Source organism: Salmo salar, chromosome 10 (assembly GCF_965601325.2).
Source record: "Salmo salar chromosome 10, fSalSal1, whole genome shotgun sequence".
Classification (NCBI taxonomy): Eukaryota; Metazoa; Chordata; class Actinopteri; order Salmoniformes; family Salmonidae; genus Salmo; species Salmo salar.
In genome coordinates, this window is record NC_138300.1 from 57,596,376 (window position 1) to 57,622,805 (window position 26,430).

At 42.5% G+C, this 26,430-nt stretch overlaps 1 protein-coding gene across 1 annotated transcript in view; it reads left to right on the forward strand.

The window, feature by feature from the left end:
* The window catches only part of LOC145858591 (sushi, nidogen and EGF-like domain-containing protein 1), a 100,240-nt gene that overhangs the window by 18,719 nt on the left and 55,091 nt on the right, over positions 1-26,430 (forward strand). Inside the window, exons 3-4 of the mRNA XM_082957101.1 lie at positions 529-669; positions 7,493-7,655. Coding sequence (XP_082813227.1) covers positions 529-669; positions 7,493-7,655 — 304 coding nt within the window. The remainder of the gene's footprint in view (positions 1-528; positions 670-7,492; positions 7,656-26,430) is intronic.

Below are 26,430 nucleotides of genomic sequence, written 5' to 3' on the forward strand. Positions count from 1 at the left end.
AGTTAAATAATAAAAACCACCAGAAAACAGAACAATCAATAAATGGGTACAAAACCCGACGCACACCAGACATAACATGCACAAGCACTTACAATAAACAATACCGGACAAGGACATGGGGGGAACAGAGGGTTAAATACACAACATGTAATTGATGGAATTGAAACCAGGTGTGTGGGAAGACAAGACAAAACAAATGGAAAATGAAAAGTGGATCGGCGATGGCTAGAAGACCCGGTGACGTCGACCGCCGAACGTCGCCCGAACAAGGAGAGGGACCGACTTCGGAGGAAGTCGTGACAGTATCAACAGTGCTTTACAGTAACCCAGCCTGGGTCCGCAAGAACCAAGCAGTAGTGGGAAGGAAAAACACCCCAAACTCATTGTTGATTGATAGGGGAGAGGAAGAGCACCCCTTTCTTGTTAAATTTTACCTTACATTTTGGCCATTTCATGGACACTCTTAAGAGACGTATGAAAATGTTTAATATTAAACATACTGTATGTAACCAGTTGTCCTCTGTGCAGGTGAATACATTCCAATTGGTGCTGATCACCAACGGAGAGCTATCCTTCACCATCTTCCAGTATCATGACATCACCTGGACTACAGGCATGCATGCCAGCAGTGGAGGAGACCTGGCAGGGCTAGGAGGCATCGCTGCACAGGTAAGATCACAGAGAAATCCTCACAAACCGTGTTTATAGGTAGTATCACAGAGATGTCCTCACAAACCATCAGAAATGTCTTCACAAACCATGTGAAAAAAAGGTTCACATAGAAATATGTCCTCATAAACAATGTTTACAGGTATGTTCACATAGCTAGATGTCCTCACAAACCATGTCTCATTCATATGTGGAATAGTAGGGAAGACATTAAAACTATGAAATAACACATGTGAAATCCTGTAGTAACCAAAAAAGTGTAAAACAAATCAAAAGATATGCTATATTTGAGATAGTAGACACCCTTTGTCTTGATGACTGTTTTGCACACTCTTGGCAATCTCTCAACCAGCTTCATGAGGTAGTCACCTGGAATGCATTTCAATTAATAGGTGTGCCTTGTTAAAAGTTAATTTGTGGAATTTCTTTCCTTCTTATTGTGTTTGAGCCAATCAGTTGTGAAGATAGCCCTATTTGGTAAAAGACCAAGTCCATATTATGGCAAGAACAGCTCAAATAAGCAAAGAGAAACGACAGTCTATCATTACTTTAAGACATGAAGGTCAGTCGATACGGAACATTTCAAGAACTTGAAGTCACAAAAACCATGAAGCGCTACGATGAAACTGGGTTACCAGCCTCAGAAATTGCAGCCCAAATAAATGCTTCACAGAGTTCAAGTAACAGACATGTCAACATCAACTGTTCATTAACTGTTCAGAGGACACCAATAAGAAGAAGAGACTTGCTTGGGCCAAGAAACACGAGCAATGGACATTCAGAAAGTATTCAGATCCCTTCCCTTTTTCCACATTCTGTTACTTTACAGCCAATTTTTTTTTTTAAATGGATTAAATGATTTATTTTTTCTCATCAATCTACACACAATAGCCCATAATGATAATACCCCATAACGACAAATTCAATTATTTGGACATGATTTGGAAAGGCACACACTTGTTAAACATGTATTGTAAATGTTTATCAGCACAGCATTATGACAGCATTTTCTAAACTGCAGAGGGGGTTCTTGTTATTATTTTGTAGGTTTCCTATACCATTATCTTCTGTAGAATGCATTTATTAAACCCCTCTTGTACAGTATATTCAAATCTAAGGTCTCAGAGTTGACAGTGCATGTCAGAGCAAAAACCAAGCCATGATGTTGAAGGAATTGTTCGTAGAGCTCCCAAGACAGGATTGTGTCTTTGCACAGATCTGGGGAAGGGTAGCAAAAAGTACCAAAACATTTCTGCAGCATTGAAGGTCCCATGAACACAAATTCTTAGATGGAATAAGTTTGGAAGCATCAAGAATCTTCCTAGAGCTGGCCGCCAGGCCAAACTGAGCAATCGGGGGAGAGGGCCTTGGTCAGGAACAGAGCTCCAGAGTTCCTCTGTGGAGATGGGAGAACCTTCCAGAAGGACAACCATCTCTGCAGCACTCCACCAATCAGGCCTTTATAGTAGAGTGGCCAGACAGAAGCCACTCCTCAGTAAAAAGCACATGACAGCCCGCTTGGAGTTTGCCAAAAGGAACCTTAAGGACTCAGACCGTGAGAAACAACATTCTCTGGTCTGATGAAACCAAGATTGAACTCTTTGGCTTGAATGCCGAGAATCACGTCTGGAGGAAACCTGGCACCATCTCTACGGTGAAGCATTGTGGTGGCAACATCATGCTGTGGGGATGTTTTTCAACGGCAGGGCCTGGGAGACTAGTCAGGATTGAGGGATAGATGAACGGAGCAAAGTACAGATCCTTGATGAAATCTGCTCCAGAGCGCCCAACCACATTGACAGGGCTGTTGTGGAGCGGGTTGAGAGCTTCAAGCTCCATCCACATCACTAAGGATCTAACATGGTTCTCTCACACACACACACACACACACACACACACACACACACACACACACACACACACACACACACACACACACACACACACACACACACACACACACACACACACACACACACACACAGTCATGAAGAGGGCAACGGCAGTGCCTCTTTTCCACCTCAGGAGTATGAAAATATTTGGCATGGGCCCTCGGATCCTCAAAAAAGTGACAAATGCACCAGCCTTGACCACAAAGCACGACAGAGGGTGATGCGGACAGCCCAGTACATCACTGGGGCCCAGCTCCCTGACATCCAGGACCTCTATATCATCAACACTACAGAGGGTGATGGGGACAGCCCAGTACATCACTGGGGCCCAGCTCCCTGACATCCAGGACCTCTATATAATCAACACTATAGAGGGTGATGGGGACAGCCCAGTACATCACTGGGCCCCAGCTCCCTGACTTCCAGGACCTCTATATCATCAACACTACAGAGGGTGATGGGGACAGCCCAGTACATCACTGGGGCCCAGCTCCCTGACATCCAGGACCTCTATATCATCAACACTACAGAGGGTGATGGGGACAGCCCAGTACATCACTGGGGCCCAGCTCCCTGACATCCAGGACCTCTATATCATCAACACTACAGAGGGTGATGGGGACAGCCCAGTACATCACTGGGGCCCAGCTCCCTGACATCCAGGACCTCTATATCATCAACACTACAGAGGGTGATGGGGACAGCCCAGTACATCACTGGGGCCCAGCTCCCTGACATCCAGGACCTCTATATCATCAACACTACAGAGGGTGATGGGGACAGCCCAGTACATCACTGTGGCCCAGCTCCCTGACATCCAGGACCTCTATATCATCAACACTACAGAGGGTGATGGGGACAGCCCAGTACATCACTGGGGCCCAGCTCCCTGACATCCAGGACCTCTATATCATCAACACTACAGAGGGTGATGGGGACAGCCCAGTACATCACTGGGGCCCAGCTCCCTGACATCCAGGACCTCTATATCATCAACACTACAGAGGGTGATGGGGACAGCCCAGTACATCACTGGGGCCCAGCTCCCTGACATCCAGGACCTCTATATCATCAACACTACAGAGGGTGCTCCCACACAAAACCCACACACGTTTACACTCATCATCTGCTGCTGCTACTCTGTTCTTTATTTTACTCTTATTATTATCTGTCCTGATGACTAGTCACTTTACCCTGCCTTCATGTACATATCTACCTCAGATACCTTATTATTATCTATCCTGATGCCTAGTCACTTTACCCTGCCTTCATGTACATATCTACCTCAAATACCTTATTATTATCTACCCTGCCTTCATGTACATATCTACCTCAAATACCTTATTATTATCTATCCTGATGTCTAGTCACTTTACCCTGGCCTTCATGTACACATCTACCTCAAATACCTTATTATTATCTGTCCTGATGACTAGTCACTTTACCCTGCCTTCATGTACATATCTACCTCAGATACCTTATTATTATCTATCCTGATGCCTAGTCACTTTACCCTGCCTTCATGTACATATCTACCTCAAATACCTTATTATTATCTACCCTGCCTTCATGTACATATCTACCTCAAATACCTTATTATTATCTATCCTGATGTCTAGTCACTTTACCCTGGCCTTCATGTACACATCTACCTCAAATACCTTATTATTATCTATCCTGATGCCTAGTCACTTTACCCTGTGTCATGACGTTGGCCTCTTTTGGTACAGGGAGGACAGTTGACCCCTCCCTTTTGCACCCAATCGACCCTGTGTGTAAAGGGTCGTAAAAACTCTAAAATTCCAGGAGAGTCTCTGGCCACATGGCCCATAGAGAGACACAGGAAATTCTTCCAACTCACAGAATTGGAGAGCCAAGCGACATTTTGTGTTCTGGAGAAGGTATGGAAGATTGGTGAAGAATCCAGCTACGAACTGATCCGCTTGGTACCATTTTGTGATACTCAGAAGAGACAATATAGCCATATTACCATAAAACTGTTTATATAATAGACTCAGTTTAAGACTTGCTTCATATGGGTGTATGGAATGTATTAATAAGGATAAAGCTTTTGTAAGACATTGAGATGCTATGTACTGATGTAATGTGATAGAATTGTATTTCTGTAACCAAATCTAACTCAGTCATAGGCACGCCCCAGGGAACCATACCGGACCAGGCGTCATTTGACAAGCTGTTCTATCGGCACTATAAAACACCCCCCGATTTACATTTCCCCAGACCAGGCCTACACTCCGTTGGCTAATAGGTTTTACCTTCCAATTCCTCTACTGAAAGTGAACCATACCACGTGGTTAACTTTTAGACTATCGATACTGACAGAATAAGAACAAGTCTTTGATATTAATTATTAGTCTGCAGCTAAGTAAATTATATCATTGAACGCGAAGACCAACGAACCAACCATTCGATGACGACATTAATGAATGTCGCTCTGAAAGATCCATTCTAACCGAGAGAGAGAGAGAGAGAAGGCGGACAAAACTCCCCAACAGAACTACTCTCCAACAAGAATCAGAACGACACACTGAGCGTAAATATATATTGATTGCAATTGTTCCCGAATGAGTGAGCCTTCAATTGTCAATTGTAAATATTAATGAACCCTGTGTAACTTCTCAGCCGACCTTTTATGATCCATTGTTCAACAGGCCGACCTGCCTGTTTAGCCAGTAGGGCACATTCCGATACCAATCCTTTGTGACGATAATGACTGTTTGTATGTTTTTCTGTTAATTACTTAGTGTAGTAAATAAATGATTTTAAGACAATTGATGTATGGATGACTTTAGTAAAGACTGGGTTCGTGCAGATACAACAATTTACGACGTTTGGAATGAGACTGGACTAGAGGTAAAATACACCAATTAAACTAGAAGATAATCTGCCTATACTATAATAGAATATAATATTATAGTACAGGAAAGTTATATTAGGAAAATTATATCTTTGTAATCTGAATATTCTCCTTGGTGCCCCGATCTCCTAGTTAATTACAATTAAACGATTAATCAGTTTAATCGCGTGATAATAATTACAGGGAGCTAATTGATAAACATATCTTCCGTTTAATGGTACCCCAAAGACACGACACCTGCCTTCATGTACATATCTACCTCAAATACCTTGTACCGCTCCACATTGATCTGGTACTCCCTGTATATAGCTACACATTGATCTGGTACTCCCTGTATATAGCTCCACATTGATCTGGTACTGGTACTCCATTCCTGTGTTACTAAACTCAGCAACAAAAAAAAAACATCCTCTCACTGTCAACTGCGTTTATTTTCAGCAAACTTAGCAGATTCAACAACTGAGACATAAACTGATCAAGTTCCACAGACATGTGACTAACATAAATGGAATAATGTGTCCCTGAACAAAGGTGTGGGGGGGGGGGGGGGGGGGGTCAAAATCAAAAGTAACAGTCAGTATCTGGTGTGTCCACCAGCTACATTAAGTACTGCATCTCCTCCTCATGGACTGCACTAGATTTGCCAGTTCTTGCTGTGAGATGTTACCCCACTCTTCCACCAAGGCACCTGTAAGTTCCTGGACATTTCTGTGGGGAATGGCCCTAGTCCTCACCCACCAATCCAACAGGTCACAGACGTGCTCACTGGGATTGAGATCCGGGCTCTACGCTGGCCATGGCAGAACACTGACATTCCTGTCTTGCAGGAAATCACTCACAGAACGAGCTGTATGGCAGGTTGCATTGTCATGCTGGAGGGTCATGTCAGGATGAGCCTGCAGGAAGGGTACCACATGAGGGAGGAGGATGTGTTCCCTGTAACGCTCGGGGGTTGAGATTGCCTGCAATGACAACAAGCTCAGTCCGATGATGCTGTGACACACTGCCCCAGACCATGATGGACCCTCCACCTCCAAATCGATCGCGCTCCAGAGTACAGGCCTCGGTGTAACGCTCATTCCTTCAATGATAAACGCGAATCTGACCATCACACCTGGTGAGACAAAACCGTGACTCGTCAGTGAAGAGCACTTTTTGTGACGGTGGGTTTGTGCCCATAGGCGACATTGTTGCCAGTGATGCCTGGGATTGTGCATTCCTGGTGTAACTCGGGCAGTTGTTGTTGCCATCCTGTACCTGTCCTGCAGGTGTGATGTTCGGATGTACTGATCCTGTGCAGGTGTTGTTACACGTGGTCTGCCACTGCGAGGACGATCAGCTGTCCGTCCTGTCTCCCTGTAGCGCTGTCTTAGTCATCTTACAGTACGAACATTGCAATTTATTGCCCTGGCCACATCTGCTGTTCTCATGCCTCCTTGCATGACCCTGGGCATCTTTCTTTTGGTGAGTCAGTAGAAAGGCCTCTTTAGTGTCCTAAGTTTTCATAACTGGGACCTTAATTGCCTACCGTCTGTAAGCTGTTAGTGTCTTAACGACCGTTCCACAGGTGCATGTTCATTAATTGATTATGGTTCATTGAACAAGCATGGGAAACAGTGGTTAAACCCTTTACAAAGAAGATCTGTGAAGTTATTTGGATTTTTACGAATTATCTTTGAAAGACAGGGTCCTGAAAAAGGGAAGCTTATTTTTTTGCTGAGATTATTTTATGTTTTATATTTAAACTCTGCAATGTTGAGAAGTAAGGTCAACACCAGCTGTATTCGGCTCGATTTCATTTGATTTTAATGTGCCCATGAGAAAACGATAGAACTCTTCAAAAGGATGTGGACCTGTTGGGGACTGGGAGATTTGAGAGATTGCAGTTTCAGATGGAATTAAAATTCTCAGACAACATGCCATTGGCTAGCCATCGAGAATTTACCGTAATATTATGGGCCCTGGTTAAAACTGGTGGACAACAAAGGGAGGTAAAAATACAGATTAAGTGTGGTCTCCTCACAGTCACTCTAAACTGTGTCTCTCCTCCTAGGCAGGTTTTAACGCTGGCGACGGGAAACGTTACTTTAACATCCCCGGGTCTCGTACTGATGACATGGTGGATTTGGAGGGAACCACCAACGTGGGTTGCCCCGGGAGATGGGTGTTCCGGATCGACAATGCACAGGTGGAGGTGGGTGGCTGCAACGACTCAGGTAAGATCGAGGAGGGACATTTATTAATAATTACTATTCTACATTTTTTCCTTTCCGTAAAGTGTGTTCGGACTTTGTTAAATGCAATTCATTTTGATTTGATAAGGCCTTTTCTAAAGGGAAAATGGTTCTGAGAGAAGAATGTTGAATGAAACAAACATCAACCTCTTGCATCAATCTGTCCTTCTCAAAAACTAACAAAAACTAACACAGTAACTAACTGTTCTCTCTCCTCACTAACTAACTGTTCTGTCTCTCCTCACTAACTAACTGTTCTGTCTCTCCTCCTCACTAACTAACTGTTGTCTCTCCTCACTTACTAACTGTTCTGTCTCTCCTCACTAACTAACTGTTCTGTCTCTCCTCACTAACTAACTGTTCTGTCTCTCCTCACTAACTAACTGTTCTGTCTCTCCTCACTAACTAACTGTTCTGTCTCTCATCACTAACTAACTGTTCTCTCTCCTCACTAACTAACTGTTCTCTCCTCCTCACTAACTAACTGTTCTGTCTCTCCTCACTAACTAACTGTTCTGTCTCTCCTCACTAACTAATTGTTCTGTCTCTCCTCACTAACTAACTGTTCTGTCTCTCCTCACTAACTAACTGTTCTGTCTCTCCTCACTAACTAACTGTTCTGTCTCTCCTCCTCACTAACTAAATGTTCTGTCTCTCCTCACTAACTAACTGTTCTGTCTCTCCTCAATAACTAACTGTTCTGTCTCTCCTCACTAATTAACTTTTCTGTCTCTCCTCACCAACTAACTGTTCTGTCTCTCCTCCTCACTAACTAACTGTTCTGTCTCTCCTCACTAACTAACTGTTATGTCTCTCCTCCTCACTAACTAACTGGTATGTCTCTCCTCACTAACTAAATGTTCTGTCTCTCCTCAATAACTAACTGTTCTGTCTCTCCTCATTAACTAACTAACTGTTCTGTCTCTCCTCCTCACTAACTAACTGTTCTGTCTCTCCTCACTAACTAACTGTTCTCTCTCCTCACTAACTAACTGTTCTTCCTCCCAAAACGAACTAACTGTTCAGTCTCTCCTCACTAACTAACTGTTCTGACTCTCCTCCTCACTAACTAACTGTTCTGACTCTCCTCCTCACTAACTAACTGTTCTATCTCTCCTCACTAACTAACTGTTGTCTGTCCTCACTAACTAATTGTTCTGTCTCTCCTCACTAACTAACTGTTCTGTCTCTCCTCCTCACTAACTAGCTGTTCTGTCTCTCCTCACTAACTGTTCTGTCACTCCGCACTAACTAACTGTTCTGTCTCCCCTCACTAACTAACTGTTCTGTCTCTCATCACTAACTAACTGTTCTGTCCCTCCTCCTAACTAACTAACTGTTATGTCTCTCCTCACTAACTAACTGTTCTGTCTCTCCTCACTAACTAACTGTTATGTCTCTCATCACTAACTAACTGTTCTATCTGTCCTCCTCACTAACTAACTGTTATGTCTCTCATCACTAACTAACTGTTCTGTCCCTCCTCCTCACTAACTAACTAACTGTTCTGTCTCTCCTCCTCACTAACTAATTTTCTGTCTCTCCTCCTCACTAACTAACTGTTCTGTATCTCATAACTAACTAACTGTTCTGTCCCTCCTCCTCACTAACTAACTAACTGTTCTGTCTCTCCTCCTCACTAACTAACTGTTCTGTCTCTCCTCCTCACTAACTAACTGTTATGTCTCTCCTCACTAACTAACTGTTCTGTCTCTCCTCACTAACTAACTGTTGTCTCTCCTCACTAACTAATTGTTCTGTCTCTCCTCACTAACTAACTGTTCTGTCTCTCCTCACTAACTAACTGTTCTATCTCTCCTCCTCACTAACTAACTGTTCTGTCTCTCCTCACTAACTGTTCTGTCGCTCCTCACTAACTAACTGTTCTGTCTCCCCTCACTAACTAACTGTTCTGTCTCTCATCACTAACTAACTGTTCTGTCCCTCCTCCTAACTAACTAACTGTTATGTCTCTCCTCACTAACTAACTGTTCTGTCTCTCCTAACTAACTAACTAACTAACTGTTATGTCTCTCATCACTAACTAACTGTTCTGTCTCTCATCACTAACTAACTGTTCTGTCTCTCCTCCTCACTAACTAACTGTTATGTCTCTCCTCACTAACTAACTGTTCTGTCTCTCCTCACTAACTAACTGTTTTCTCTCCTCACTAACTAACTGTTCTTCCTCCCCTCACTAACTAACTGTTCTGTCTCTCCTCACTAACTAACTGTTCTGTCTCTCCTCCTCACTAACTAACTGTTCTGTCTCTACACACTAACTAACTGTTCTTCCTCCCCTCACTAACTAACTGTTCTGTCTCTCATCCTCACTAACTAACTGTTCTGTCTCTCCTTCTCACTAACTAACTGATCTGTCTCTCCTCCTAACTAACTAATTGTTCTGTCTCTCCTCACTAACTAACTGTTCTCTCTCCTCACTAACTAACTGTTATGTCTCTCCTCACTAACTAACTGTTCTGTCTCTCCTCACTAACTAACTCTTCTGTCTCTCCTCACTAACTAACTGTTCTGTCTCTCCTCACTAACTAACTGTTCTCTCTCCTCACAAACGAACTGTTCTGTCTCTCCTCGCTAACTAACTGTTGTCTCTCCTCACTAACTAACTGTTATGTCTCTCCTCACTAACTAACTGTTCTGTCTCTCCTCACTAACTAACTGTTCTGTCTCTCCTCACTAACTAACTGTTCTGTCTCTCCTCACGAACTAACTGTTCTGTCTCTCCTCACGAACTAACTGTTCTGTCTCTCTTCACTAACTAACTGTTCTGTCTCTCCTCACTAACTAACTGTTCTGTCTCTCCTCACTAACTAACTGTTCTGTCTCTCCTCACTAACTAACTGTTTTCTCTCCTCACTAACTAACTGTTCTGTTTCTCCTCACTAACTAACTGTTCTGTCTCTCATCACTAACTAACTGGTATGTCTCTCCTCACTAACTAAATGTTCTGTCTCTCCTCAATATCTAACTGTTCTGTCTGTCCTCATTAACTAACTATCTGTTCTGTCTCTCCTCCTCACTTACTAACTGTTCTGTCTCTCCTCACTAACTAACTGTTGTCTCTCCTCACTAACTAACTGTTCTGTCTCTCCTCACTAACTAACTGTTCTGTCTCTCTTCACTAACTAACTGTTCTGTCTCTCCTCACTAACTAACTGTTGTCTCTCCTCACTAACTAACTGTTCTGTCTCTCCTCACTAACTAACTGTTCTGTCTCTCCTCACGAACTAACTGTTCTGTCTCTCCTCACTAACTAACTGTTCTGTCTCTCCTCACTAACTAACTGTTCTGTCTCTCCTCACTAACTGACTGTTCTGTCTCTCCTCACTAACTAACTGTTCTGTCTCTCCTCACTAACTAACTGTTCTGTCTCTCCTCACTAACTAACTGTTCTCTCCCCTCACTAACTAACTGTTCTGTGTCTCCTCACTAACTAACTGTTCTGTCTCTCATCACTAACTAATTGTTCTGTCTCTCCTCACTAACTAACTGTTCTCTCTCTTCACTAACTAACTGCTCTGTCTCTCCTCCTCACTAACTAACTGCTCTGTCTCTCCTCCTCACTAACTAACTGTTGTCTCTCCTCACTAACTAACTGTTCTCTCTCCACACAAACTAATTGTTCTGTCTCTCATCACTAACTAACTGTTCTCTCTCCTCACTAACTAACTGTTCTGTCTCTCCTCACTAACTAACTGTTCTGTCTCTCCTCACTAACTACCTGTTCTGTCTCTCCTCACTAACTAACTGTTCTGTCTCTCCTCACTAACTGACTGTTCTGTCTCTCCTCACTAACTAACTGTTCTGTGTCTCCTCACTAACTAACTGTTCTGTCTCTCCTCACTAACTAACTGTTCTCTCTCTTCACTAACTAACTGCTCTGTCTCTCCTCCTCACTAACTAACTGTTCTGTCTCTCCTCCTCACTATCTAAATGTTCTGTCTCTCCTCACTAACTAACTGTTCTGTCTCTCCTCACTAACTAACTGTTCTCTCTCCTCACTAACTAACTGTTCTGTGTCTCCTCACTAACTAACTGTTCTGTCTCTCCTCACTAACTAACTGTTCTGTCTCTCCTCACTAACTAACTGTTTTCTCTCCTCACTAACTAACTGTTCTGTGTCTCCTCACTAACTAACTGTTCTGTCTCTCATCACTAACTAACTGGTATGTCTCTCCTCACTAACTAAATGTTCTGTCTCTCCTCAATATCTAGCTGTTCTGTCTCTCCTCATTAACTAACTAACTGTTCTGTCTCTCCTCCTCACTAACTAACTGTTCTGTCTCTCCTCACTAACTGACTGTTCTGTCTCTCCTCACTAACTAACTGTTCTGTCTCTCCTCACTAACTAACTGTTCTGTCTCTCCTCACTAACTAACTGTTCTCTCCCCTCACTAACTAACTGTTCTGTGTCTCCTCACTAACTAACTGTTCTGTCTCTCATCACTAACTAATTGTTCTGTCTCTCCTCACTAACTAACTGTTCTCTCTCTTCACTAACTAACTGCTCTGTCTCTCCTCCTCACTAACTAACTGCTCTGTCTCTCCTCCTCACTAACTAACTGTTGTCTCTCCTCACTAACTAACTGTTCTCTCTCCACACAAACTAATTGTTCTGTCTCTCATCACTAACTAACTGTTCTCTCTCTTCACTAACTAACTGCTCTGTCTCTCCTCCTCACTAACTAACTGTTCTGTCTCTCCTCCTCACTAACTAACTGTTGTCTCTCCTCACTAACTAACTGTTCTCTCTCCACACAAACTAACTGTTCTGTCTCTCATCACTAACTAACTGTTCTCTCTCCTCACTAACTAACTGTTCTGTCTCTCCTCACTAACTAACTGTTCTGTCTCTCCTCACTAACTACCTGTTCTGTCTCTCCTCACTAACTAACTGTTCTGTCTCTCCTCACTAACTGACTGTTCTGTCTCTCCTCACTAACTAACTGTTCTGTGTCTCCTCACTAACTAACTGTTCTGTCTAACATCACTAACTAACTGTTCTGTCTCTCCTCACTAACTAACTGTTCTCTCTCCTCACTATCTAAATGTTCTGTCTCTCCTCACTAACTAACTGTTCTCTCTCCTTACAAACTAACTGTTCTGTCTCTCCTCACTAACTAACTGTTCTCTTTCCCCTCACTAACTAACTGTTGTCTCTCCTCACTAACTAACTGTTCTGTCTCTCCTCACTAACTAACTGTTCTGTCTCTCCTCACTAACTAACTGTTCTGTCTCTCCTCACTAACTAACTGTTCTGTCTCTCCTCACTAACTAACTGTTTTCTCTCCTCACTAACTAACTGTTCTGTGTCTCCTCACTAACTAACTGTTCTGTCTCTCATCACTAACTAACTGGTATGTCTCTCCTCACTAACTAAATGTTCTGTCTCTCCTCAATATCTAACTGTTCTGTCTGTCCTCATTAACTAACTATCTGTTCTGTCTCTCCTCCTCACTTACTAACTGTTCTGTCTCTCCTCACTAACTAACTGTTGTCTCTCCTCACTAACTAACTGTTCTGTCTCTCCTCACTAACTAACTGTTCTGTCTCTCTTCACTAACTAACTGTTCTGTCTCTCCTCACTAACTAACTGTTCTGTCTCTCCTCACTAACTAACTGTTCTGTCTCTCCTCACTAACTAACTGTTCTGTCTCTCCTCACTAACTAACTGTTTTCTCTCCTCACTAACTAACTGTTCTGTGTCTCCTCACTAACTAACTGTTCTGTCTCTCATCACTAACTAACTGGTATGTCTCTCCTCACTAACTAAATGTTCTGTCTCTCCTCAATATCTAACTGTTCTGTCTCTCCTCATTAACTAACTAACTGTTCTGTCTCTCCTCCTCACTTACTAACTGTTCTGTCTCTCCTCACTAACTAACTGTTCTCTCTCCTCACAAACTAACTGTTCTGTCTCTCCTCACTAACTAACTGTTGTCTCTCCTCACTAACTAACTGTTCTGTCTCTCCTCACTAACTAACTGTTCTGTCTCTCCTCACTAACTAACTGTTCTGTCTCTCCTCACGAACTAACTGTTCTGTCTCTCCTCACTAACTAACTGTTCTGTCTCTCCTCACTAACTAACTGTTCTGTCTCTCCTCACTAACTGACTGTTCTGTCTCTCCTCACTAACTAACTGTTCTGTCTCTCCTCACTAACTAACTGTTCTGTCTCTCCTCACTAACTAACTGTTCTCTCCCCTCACTAACTAACTGTTCTGTGTCTCCTCACTAACTAACTGTTCTGTCTCTCATCACTAACTAATTGTTCTGTCTCTCCTCACTAACTAACTGTTCTCTCTCTTCACTAACTAACTGCTCTGTCTCTCCTCCTCACTAACTAACTGCTCTGTCTCTCCTCCTCACTAACTAACTGTTGTCTCTCCTCACTAACTAACTGTTCTCTCTCCACACAAACTAATTGTTCTGTCTCTCATCACTAACTAACTGTTCTCTCTCCTCACTAACTAACTGTTCTGTCTCTCCTCACTAACTAACTGTTCTGTCTCTCCTCACTAACTACCTGTTCTGTCTCTCCTCACTAACTAACTGTTCTGTCTCTCCTCACTAACTGACTGTTCTGTCTCTCCTCACTAACTAACTGTTCTGTGTCTCCTCACTAACTAACTGTTCTGTCTAACATCACTAACTAACTGTTCTGTCTCTCCTCACTAACTAACTGTTCTCTCTCTTCACTAACTAACTGCTCTGTCTCTCCTCCTCACTAACTAACTGTTCTGTCTCTCCTCCTCACTATCTAAATGTTCTGTCTCTCCTCACTAACTAACTGTTCTGTCTCTCCTCACTAACTAACTGTTCTCTCTCCTCACTAACTAACTGTTCTGTGTCTCCTCACTAACTAACTGTTCTGTCTCTCCTCACTAACTAACTGTTCTGTCTCTCCTCACTAACTAACTGTTTTCTCTCCTCACTAACTAACTGTTCTGTGTCTCCTCACTAACTAACTGTTCTGTCTCTCATCACTAACTAACTGGTATGTCTCTCCTCACTAACTAAATGTTCTGTCTCTCCTCAATATCTAGCTGTTCTGTCTCTCCTCATTAACTAACTAACTGTTCTGTCTCTCCTCCTCACTAACTAACTGTTCTGTCTCTCCTCACTAACTGACTGTTCTGTCTCTCCTCACTAACTAACTGTTCTGTCTCTCCTCACTAACTAACTGTTCTGTCTCTCCTCACTAACTAACTGTTCTCTCCCCTCACTAACTAACTGTTCTGTGTCTCCTCACTAACTAACTGTTCTGTCTCTCATCACTAACTAATTGTTCTGTCTCTCCTCACTAACTAACTGTTCTCTCTCTTCACTAACTAACTGCTCTGTCTCTCCTCCTCACTAACTAACTGCTCTGTCTCTCCTCCTCACTAACTAACTGTTGTCTCTCCTCACTAACTAACTGTTCTCTCTCCACACAAACTAATTGTTCTGTCTCTCATCACTAACTAACTGTTCTCTCTCTTCACTAACTAACTGCTCTGTCTCTCCTCCTCACTAACTAACTGTTCTGTCTCTCCTCCTCACTAACTAACTGTTGTCTCTCCTCACTAACTAACTGTTCTCTCTCCACACAAACTAACTGTTCTGTCTCTCATCACTAACTAACTGTTCTCTCTCCTCACTAACTAACTGTTCTGTCTCTCCTCACTAACTAACTGTTCTGTCTCTCCTCACTAACTACCTGTTCTGTCTCTCCTCACTAACTAACTGTTCTGTCTCTCCTCACTAACTGACTGTTCTGTCTCTCCTCACTAACTAACTGTTCTGTGTCTCCTCACTAACTAACTGTTCTGTCTAACATCACTAACTAACTGTTCTGTCTCTCCTCACTAACTAACTGTTCTCTCTCCTCACTATCTAAATGTTCTGTCTCTCCTCACTAACTAACTGTTCTCTCTCCTTACAAACTAACTGTTCTGTCTCTCCTCACTAACTAACTGTTCTCTTTCCCCTCACTAACTAACTGTTGTCTCTCCTCACTAACTAACTGTTCTGTCTCTCCTCACTAACTAACTGTTCTGTCTCTCCTCACTAACTAACTGTTCTGTCTCTCCTCACTAACTAACTGTTCTGTCTCTCCTCACTAACTAACTGTTTTCTCTCCTCACTAACTAACTGTTCTGTGTCTCCTCACTAACTAACTGTTCTGTCTCTCATCACTAACTAACTGGTATGTCTCTCCTCACTAACTAAATGTTCTGTCTCTCCTCAATATCTAACTGTTCTGTCTGTCCTCATTAACTAACTATCTGTTCTGTCTCTCCTCCTCACTTACTAACTGTTCTGTCTCTCCTCACTAACTAACTGTTCTCTCTCCTCACAAACTAACTGTTCTGTCTCTCCTCACTAACTAACTGTTGTCTCTCCTCACTAACTAACTGTTCTGTCTCTCCTCACTAACTAACTGTTCTGTCTCTCCTCACTAACTAACTGTTCTGTCTCTCCTCACGAACTAACTGTTCTGTCTCTCCTCACTAACTAACTGTTCTGTCTCTCCTCACTAACTAACTGTTCTGTCTCTCCTCACTAACTGACTGTTCTGTCTCTCCTCACTAACTAACTGTTCTGTCTCTCCTCACTAACTAACTGTTCTGTCTCTCCTCACTAACTAACTGTTCTCTCCCCTCACTAACTAACTGTTCTGTGTCTCCTCACTAACTAACTGTTCTGTCTCTCATCACTAACTAATTGTTCTGTCTCTCCTCACTAACTAACTGTTCTCTCTCTTCACTAACTAACTGCTCTGTCTCTCCTCCTCACTAACTAACTGCTCTGTCTCTCCTCCTCACTAACTAACTGTTGTCTCTCCTCACTAACTAACTGTTCTCTCTCCACACAAACTAATTGTTCTGTCTCTCATCACTAACTAACTGTTCTCTCTCCTCACTAACTAACTGTTCTGTCTCTCCTCACTAACTAACTGTTCTGTCTCTCCTCACTAACTACCTGTTCTGTCTCTCCTCACTAACTAACTGTTCTGTCTCTCCTCACTAACTGACTGTTCTGTCTCTCCTCACTAACTAACTGTTCTGTGTCTCCTCACTAACTAACTGTTCTGTCTAACATCACTAACTAACTGTTCTGTCTCTCCTCACTAACTAACTGTTCTCTCTCTTCACTAACTAACTGCTCTGTCTCTCCTCCTCACTAACTAACTGTTCTGTCTCTCCTCCTCACTATCTAAATGTTCTGTCTCTCCTCACTAACTAACTGTTCTGTCTCTCCTCACTAACTAACTGTTCTCTCTCCTCACTAACTAACTGTTCTGTCTCTCCTCACTAACTAACTGTTCTGTCTCTCCTCACTAACTAACTGTTCTGTCTCTCCTCACTAACTAACTGTTTTCTCTCCTCACTAACTAACTGTTCTGTGTCTCCTCACTAACTAACTGTTCTGTCTCTCATCACTAACTAACTGGTATGTCTCTCCTCAATATCTAACTGTTCTGTCTCTCCTCATTAACTAACTAACTGTTCTGTCTCTCCTCATTAACTAACTAACTGTTCTGTCTCTCCTCCTCACTTACTAACTGTTCTGTCTCTCCTCACTAACTAACTGTTCTGTCTCTCCTCACTAACTGACTGTTCTGTCTCTCCTCACTAACTAACTGTTCTGTGTCTCCTCACTAACTAACTGTTCTGTCTAACATCACTAACTAACTGTTCTGTCTCTCCTCACTAACTAACTGTTCTCTCTCTTCACTAACTAACTGCTCTGTCTCTCCTCCTCACTAACTAACTGTTCTGTCTCTCCTCCTCACTATCTAAATGTTCTGTCTCTCCTCACTAACTAACTGTTCTGTCTCTCCTCACTAACTAACTGTTCTCTCTCCTCACTAACTAACTGTTCTGTGTCTCCTCACTAACTAACTGTTCTGTCTCTCCTCACTAACTAACTTTTCTGTCTCTCCTCACCAACTAACTGTTCTGTCTCTCCTCCTCACTAACTAACTGTTCTGTCTCTCCTCACTAACTAACTGTTATGTCTCTCCTCCTCACTAACTAACTGGTATGTCTCTCCTCACTAACTAAATGTTCTGTCTCTCCTCAATATCTAACTGTTCTGTCTCTCCTCATTAACTAACGAACTGTTCTGTCTCTCCTCCTCACTTACTAACTGTTCTGTCTCTCCTCACTAACTAACTGTTCTCTCTCCTCACAAACTAACTGTTCTGTCTCTCCTCACTAACTAACTGTTCTGTCTCTCCTCACTAACTAACTGTTCTGTCTCTCCTCACTAACTAACTGTTCTGTCTCTCCTCACTAACTGACTGTTCTGTCTCTCCTCACTAACTAACTGTTCTGTGTCTCCTATCTAACTGTTCTTTCTAACATCACTAACTAACTGTTCTGTCTCTCCTCACTAACTAACTGTTCTCTCTCTTCACTAACTAACTGCTCTGTCTCTCCTCCTCACTAACTAACTGTTCTGTCTCTCCTCCTCACTATCTAAATGTTCTGTCTCTCCTCACTAACTAACTGTTCTCTCTCCTTACAAACTAACTGTTCTGTCTCTCCTCACTAACTAACTGTTCTCTTTCCCCTCACTAACTAACTGTTGTCTCTCCTCACTAACTAACTGTTCTGTCTCTCCTCACTAACTAACTGCTCTGTCTCTCCTCACTAACTAACTGTTCTGTCTCTCCTCACGAACTAACTGTTCTGTCTCTCCTCACTAACTAACTGTTCTGTCTCTCCTCACTAACTAACTGTTCTGTCTCTCCTCACTAACTAACTGTTCTGTCTCTCCTCACTAACTAACTGTTCTCTCTCTTCACTAACTAAGTGCTCTGTCTCTCCTCCTCACTAACTAACTGTTCTGTCTCTCCTCCTCACTATCTAAATGTTCTGTCTCTCATCACTAACTAACTGTTCTCTCTCCTTACAAACTAACTGTTCTGTCTCTCCTCACTAACTAACTGTTCTCTTTCCCCTCACTAACTAACTGTTGTCTCTCCTCACTAACTAACTGTTCTGTCTCTCCTCACTAACTAACTGCTCTGTCTCTCCTCACTAACTAACTGTTCTGTCTCTCCTCACGAACTAACTGTTCTGTCTCTCCTCACTAACTAACTGTTCTGTCTCTCCTCACTAACTAACTGTTCTGTCTCTCCTCACTAACTAACTGTTCTGTCTCTCCTCACGAACTAACTGTTTTGTCTCTCCTCACTAACTAACTGTTCTGTCTTTCCTCACTAACTAACTGTTCTGTCTTTCCTCCTCACTAACTAAATGTTCTGTCTCTCCTCACTAACTAACTGTTCTGTCTCTCCTCACTAACTAACTGTTCTGACTCTCCTCACTAACTAACTGTTGTCTCTCCTCACTAACTAACTGTTCTGTCTCTCCTCACTAACTAACTGTTCTGTCTCTCCTCACTAACTAACTGTTCTGTCTCTCCTCACGAACTAACTGTTCTGTCTCTCCTCACTAACTAACTGTTCTGTCTCTCCTCACTAACTAACTGTTCTGTCTCTCCTCACTAACTGACTGTTCTGACTCTCCTCACTAACTAACTGTTCTGTCTCTCCTCACTAACTAACTGTTCTGTCTCTCCTCACTAACTAACTGTTCTCTCTCCTCACTAACTAACTGTTCTGTGTCTCCTCACTAACTAACTGTTCTGTCTCTCATCACTAACTAACTGTTCAGTCTCTACTCACTAACTCACTGTTCTCTCTCTTCACTAACTAACTGCTCTGTCTCTCCTCCTCACTAACTAACTGTTCTGTCTCTCCTCAATAACTAACTGTTCTGTCTCTCCTCACTAACTAACTTTTCTGTCTCTCCTCACCAACTAACTGTTCTGTCTCTCCTCCTCACTAACTAACTGTTCTGTCTCTCCTCACTAACTAACTGTTATGTCTCTCCTCCTCACTAACTAACTGGTATGTCTCTCCTCACTAACTAACTGTTCTGTCTCTCCTCATTAACTAACGAACTGTTCTCTCTCTCCTCCTCACTTACTAACTGTTCTGTCTCTCCTCACTAACTAACTGTTCTCTCTCCTCACAAACTAACTGTTCTGTCTCTCCTCACTAACTAACTGTTGTCTCTCCTCACTAACTAACTGTTCTGTGTCTCCTCACTAACTAACTGTTCTGTCTCTCATCACTAACTAATTGTTCTGTCTCTCCTCACTAACTAACTGTTCTCTCTCTTCACTAACTAACTGCTCTGTCTCTCCTCCTCACTAACTAACTGTTCTGTCTCTCCTCCTCACTAACTAACTGTTGTCTCTCCTCACTAACTAACTGTTCTGTGTCTCCTCACTAACTAACTGTTCTGTCTCTCCTCACTAACTAACTGTTTTGTCTCTCCTCACTAACTAACTGTTCTCTCCTCACTAACTAACTTTTCAGTCTCTCCTCATTAACTAACTGTTCTGTCTCTCCTCCTCACTAACTAACTTTTGTCTCTCCTCAATAACTAACTGTTCTGTCTCTCCTCACTAACTAACTGTTCGCTCTCTCCTCACTAACCAACTGTTCGCTCTCTCCTCACTAACTAACTGTTCTGTCTCTTCTCATTAACTAACTGTTCTGTCTCTCCTCACAAAGTAACTCTTTAGTGTCTCCTCACTAACTAAATGTTCTGTCTCTCCTCACTAACTAACTGTTCTGTCTCTCCTCCTCACTAACTGTTCTGTCTCTCCTCACTAACTAACTGTTCTGTCTCTCCTCCTCACTAACTAAATGTTCTGTCTCTCCTCATTAACTAACTGTTCTGTCTCTCCTCACTAACTAACTGTTCTGTCTCTCCTCCTCACTAACTAACTGCTCTGTCTCTCCTTCTCACTAACTAACTGTTCTGTCTCTCCTCCTCACTAACTAACTGTTCTGTCTCTCCTCACAACTAATTGTTCTGTCTCTCCTCACTAACTAACTGTTATGTCTCTCCTCACTAACTGTTATGTCTCTCCTCACTAACTAACTGTTCTGTCTCTCCTCACTAACTAAATCTTCTGTCTCTCCTCACTAACTAACTGTTCTGTCTCTCCTCACTAACTAACTGTTCTTTCTCCTCACTAACTAACTGTTCTGTATCTCCTCACTAACTAACTGTTCTGTCTCTCCTCACTAACTAACTGTTCTGTCTCTCCTCACTAACTAACTGTTCTGTCTCTCCTCACTAACTAACTGTTCTGTCTCTCCTCACTAACTAACTGTTCTCTCTCCTCACTAACTAACTGTTCTGTGTCTCCTCACTAACTAACTGTTCTGTTTCTCATCACTAACTAACTGTTCTGTCTCTCCTCCTCACGAACTAAATGTTCTGTCTCTCCTCACCAACTAACTGTTCTGTCTCTCCTCCTCACTAACTAACTGTTCTGTCTCTCCTCACTAACTAACTCTTCTGTCTCTCCTCACTAACTAACTGTTCTATCTCTCCTCCTCACTAACAAACTTTTTTGTCTCTCCTCACTAACTGTTCTGTCGCTCCTCACAAACTAACTGTTCTGTCTCCCCTCACTAACTAACTGTTCTGTCTCTCCTCCTCACTAACTCATTTTCTGTCTCTCCTCCTCACTAACTAACTGTTCTGTCTCTCATCACTAACTAACTGTTCTGTCTCTCCTCCTCACGAACTAAATGTTCTGTCTCTCCTCACCAACTAACTGTTCTGTCTCTCCTCCTCACTAACTAACTGTTCTGTCTCTCCTCACGAACTAGCTCTTCTGTCTCTCCTCACTAACTAACTGTTCTGTCGCTCCTCACAAACTAACTGTTCTGTCTCCCCTCACTAACTAACTGTTCTGTCTCTCCTCCTCACTAACTCATTTTCTGTCCCTCCTCCTCACTAACTAACTAACTGTTCTGTCTCTCCTCCTCACTAACTAACTGTTATGTCTCTCCTCACTAACTAACTGTTCTTCCTCCTCCTCACTAACTAACTGTTCTGTCTCTCCTCCTCACTAACTAACTTTTGTCTCTCCTCAATAACTAACTGTTCTGTCTCTCCTCACAAACTAACTGTTCTGTCTCTCCTCACTAACTAACTGTTCTGTCTCTCCTCCTCACTAACTAACTGTTCTTCCTCCCCTTACTAACTAACTGTTCTGTCTCTCCTCACTAACTAACTGTTCACTCTCTCCTCACTAACTAAATGTTCTGTCTCTCCTCCTCTCTAACTAACTGCTCTGTCTCTCCTCCCTAACTAACTGTTCTGTCTCTCCTCACTAACTAACTGTTCGCTCTCTCCTCACTAACTAACTGTTCTGTCTCTTCTCATTAACTAACTGTTCTGTCTCTCCTCACGAAGTAACTGTTTAGTCTCTCCTCACTAACTAACTGTTCTGTCTCTCCTCACTAACTAACTGTTCTGTCTCTCCTCCTCATTAACTGTTCTGTCTCTCCTCACTAACTAACTGTTCTGTCTCTCCTCCTCACTAACTGTTCTGTCTCTCCTCCTCACTAACTAACTGTTCTGTCTCTCCTCACAACTAATTGTTCTGTCTCTCCTCACTAACTAACTGTTCTGTCTCTCCTCACTAACTAACTGTTCTTTCTCCTCACTAACTAACTGTTCTGTCTCTCCTCACTAACTAACTGTTCTGTCTCTCCTCCTCACTAACTAACTGTTATGTCTCTCCTCACTAACTAAATGTTCTGTCTCTCCTCACTAACTAACTGTTCTGTCTCTCCTCACTAACTAACTGTTCTATCTCTCCTCCTCACTAACAAACTGTTCTGTCTCTCCTCACTAACTGTTCTGTCGCTCCTCACTAACTAACTGTTCTGTCTCCCCTCACTAACTAACTGTTCTGTCTCTCCTCCTCACTAACTAATTTTCTGTCTCTCCTCCTCACTAAGTAACTGTTCTGTCTCTCCTCACTAACTAACTGTTCTGTCCCTCCTCCTCACTAACTAACTAACTGTTCTGTCTCTCCTCCTCACTAACTAACTGTTCTGTCTCTCCTCCTCACTAACTAACTTTTATGTCTCTCCTCACTAACTAACTGTTCTTCCTCCTCCTCACTAACTAACTGTTCTGTCTCTCCTCATTACTAACTAATGTTTGTCTCTCCTCAATAACTAACTGTTCTCTCTCCTCACAAACTAACTGTTCTGTCTCTCCTCACTAACTAACTGTTCTGTCTCTCCTCCTCACTAACTAACTGTTCTTCCTCCCCTTACTAACTAACTGCTCTGTCTCTCCTCATTAACTAACTGTTCTGTCTCTCCTCACTAACTAACTGTTCTGTCTCTCCTCCTCACTAACAAACTGTTCTGTCTCTCCTCACTAACTAACTGTTCTGTCTCTCCTCACTAACTAACTGTTCTGTCTCTCCTCCTCACTAACTAACTTTTCTGTCTCTCCTCCTCACTAACTAACTGTTCTGTCTCTCATCACTAACTAACTGTTCTATCTCTCCTCACTAACTAACTGTTCTCTCTCCTCACTAACTAACTAACTGTTCTATCTCTCCTCACTAACTAACTGTTCTGTCTCTCCTCACTAACCAACTGTTTTTCCTCCCCTCACTAACTAACTGCTCTGTCTCTCCTCAATAACTATTTTATTTCTCCACACTAACTAACAACTCTGTCTCTCCTCACTAACTAACTGTTTTCTCTCCTCACTAACTGACTGTTCTTCCTCCCCTCACTAACTAACTGTTCTGTCTCTCCTCACTAACTAACTGTTCTGTCCCTCCTCCTCACTAACTAACTCACTGTTCTGTCTCTCCTCCTCACTAACTAACTGTTATGTCTCTCCTCACTAACTAACTGTTCTTCCTCCTCCTCACTAACTAACTGTTCTGTCTCTCCTCCACACTAACTAACTTTTGTCTCTCCTCAATAACTAACTATTCTGTCTCTACTCACAAACTAACTGTTCTGTCTCTCCTCACTAACTAACTGTTCTGTCTCTCCTCCTCATAACTAACTGTTCTTCCTCCCCTTACTAACTAACTGTTCTGTCTCTCCTCACTAACTAACTGTTATCTCTCTTCACTAACTAACTGCTCTGTCTCTCCTCCTCACTAACAAACTGTTCTGTCTCTCCTCACTAACTAACTGTTCTGTCTCTCCTCACTAACTAACTGTTCTGTCTCTCCTCCTCACTAACTAACTGTTCTGTCTCTCCTCCTCACTAACTAACTGTTCTGTCTCTCATCACTAACTAACTGTTCTATCTCTCCTCACTAACTAACTGTTCTCTCTCCTCACTAACTAACTAACTGTTCTATCTCTCCTCACTAACTAACTGTTCTGTCTCTCCTCACTAACCAACTGTTTTTCCTCCCCTCACTAACTAACTGCTCTGTCTCTCCTCAATAACTATTTTATTTCTCCACACTAACTAACAACTCTGTCTCTCCTCACTAACTAACTGTTTTCTCTCCTCACTAACTGACTGTTCTTCCTCCCCTCACTAACTAACTGTTCTGTCTCTCCTCACTAACTAACTGTTCTGTCCCTCCTCCTCACTAACTAACTCACTGTTCTGTCTCTCCTCCTCACTAACTAACTGTTCTGTCTCTCCTCACTAACTAACTGTTCTGTCTCTCCTCACTAACTAACTGTTCTGTCTCTCCTCCTCACTAACTAATTTTCTGTCTCTCCTCCTCACTAAGTAACTGTTCTGTCTCTCCTCACTAACTAACTGTTCTGTCCCTCCTCCTCACTAACTAACTAACTGTTCTGTCTCTCCTCCTCACTAACTAACTGTTCTGTCTCTCCTCCTCACTAACTAACTTTTATGTCTCTCCTCACTAACTAACTGTTCTTCCTCCTCCTCACTAACTAACTGTTCTGTCTCTCCTCATTACTAACTAACATTTGTCTCTCCTCAATAACTAACTGTTCTCTCTCCTCACAAACTAACTGTTCTGTCTCTCCTCACTAACTAACTGTTCTGTCTCTCCTCCTCACTAACTAACTGTTCTTCCTCCCCTTACTAACTAACTGTTCTGTCTCTCCTCATTAACTAACTGTTCTGTCTCTCCTCACTAACTAACTGTTCTGTCTCTCCTCCTCACTAACAAACTGTTCTGTCTCTCCTCACTAACTAACTGTTCTGTCTCTCCTCACTAACTAACTGTTCTGTCTCTCCTCCTCACTAACTAACTGTTCTGTCTCTCCTCCTCACTAACTAACTGTTCTGTCTCTCATCACTAACTAACTGTTCTATCTCTCCTCACTAACTAACTGTTCTCTCTCCTCACTAACTAACTAACTGTTCTATCTCTCCTCACTAACTAACTGTTCTGTCTCTCCTCACTAACCAACTGTTTTTCCTCCCCTCACTAACTAACTGCTCTGTCTCTCCTCAATAACTATTTTATTTCTCCACACTAACTAACAACTCTGTCTCTCCTCACTAACTAACTGTTTTCTCTCCTCACTAACTGACTGTTCTTCCTCCCCTCACTAACTAACTGTTCTGTCTCTCCTCACTAACTAACTGTTCTGTCCCTCCTCCTCACTAACTAACTCACTGTTCTGTCTCTCCTCCTCACTAACTAACTGTTATGTCTCTCCTCACTAACTAACTGTTCTTCCTCCTCCTCACTAACTAACTGTTCTGTCTCTCCTCCACACTAACTAACTTTTGTCTCTCCTCAATAACTAACTATTCTGTCTCTCCTCACAAACTAACTGTTCTGTCTCTCCTCACTAACTAACTGTTCTGTCTCTCCTCCTCATAACTAACTGTTCTTCCTCCCCTTACTAACTAACTGTTCTGTCTCTCCTCACTAACTAACTGTTATCTCTCTTCACTAACTAACTGCTCTGTCTGTCCTACTCACTAACTAACTGTTCTGTCTCTCCTCCTCACTAACTAAATGTTCTGTCTCTCATCACTAACTAACTGGTATGTCTCTCCTCACTAACTAAATGTTCTGTCTCTCCTCAATATCTAACTGTTCTGTCTCTCCTCATTAACTAACTAACTGTTCTGTCTCTCCTCCTCACTTACTAACTGTTCTGTCTCTCCTCACTAACTAACTGTTCTCTCTCCTCACAAACTAACTGTTCTGTCTCTCCTCACTAACTAACTGTTGTCTCTCCTCACTAACTAACTGTTCTGTCTCTCCTCACTAACTAACTGTTCTGTCTCTCCTCACTAACTAACTGTTCTGTCTCTCCTCACGAACTAACTGTTCTGTCTCTCCTCACTAACTAACTGTTCTGTCTCTCCTCACTAACTAACTGTTCTGTCTCTCCTCACTAACTGACTGTTCTGTCTCTCCTCACTAACTAACTGTTCTGTCTCTCCTCACTAACTAACTGTTCTGTCTCTCCTCACTAACTAACTGTTCTCTCCCCTCACTAACTAACTGTTCTGTGTCTCCTCACTAACTAACTGTTCTGTCTCTCATCACTAACTAATTGTTCTGTCTCTCCTCACTAACTAACTGTTCTCTCTCTTCACTAACTAACTGCTCTGTCTCTCCTCCTCACTAACTAACTGCTCTGTCTCTCCTCCTCACTAACTAACTGTTGTCTCTCCTCACTAACTAACTGTTCTCACTCCACACAAACTAATTGTTCTGTCTCTCATCACTAACTAACTGTTCTCTCTCCTCACTAACTAACTGTTCTGTCTCTCCTCACTAACTAACTGTTCTGTCTCTCCTCACTAACTACCTGTTCTGTCTCTCCTCACTAACTAACTGTTCTGTCTCTCCTCACTAACTGACTGTTCTGTCTCTCCTCACTAACTAACTGTTCTGTGTCTCCTCACTAACTAACTGTTCTGTCTAACAT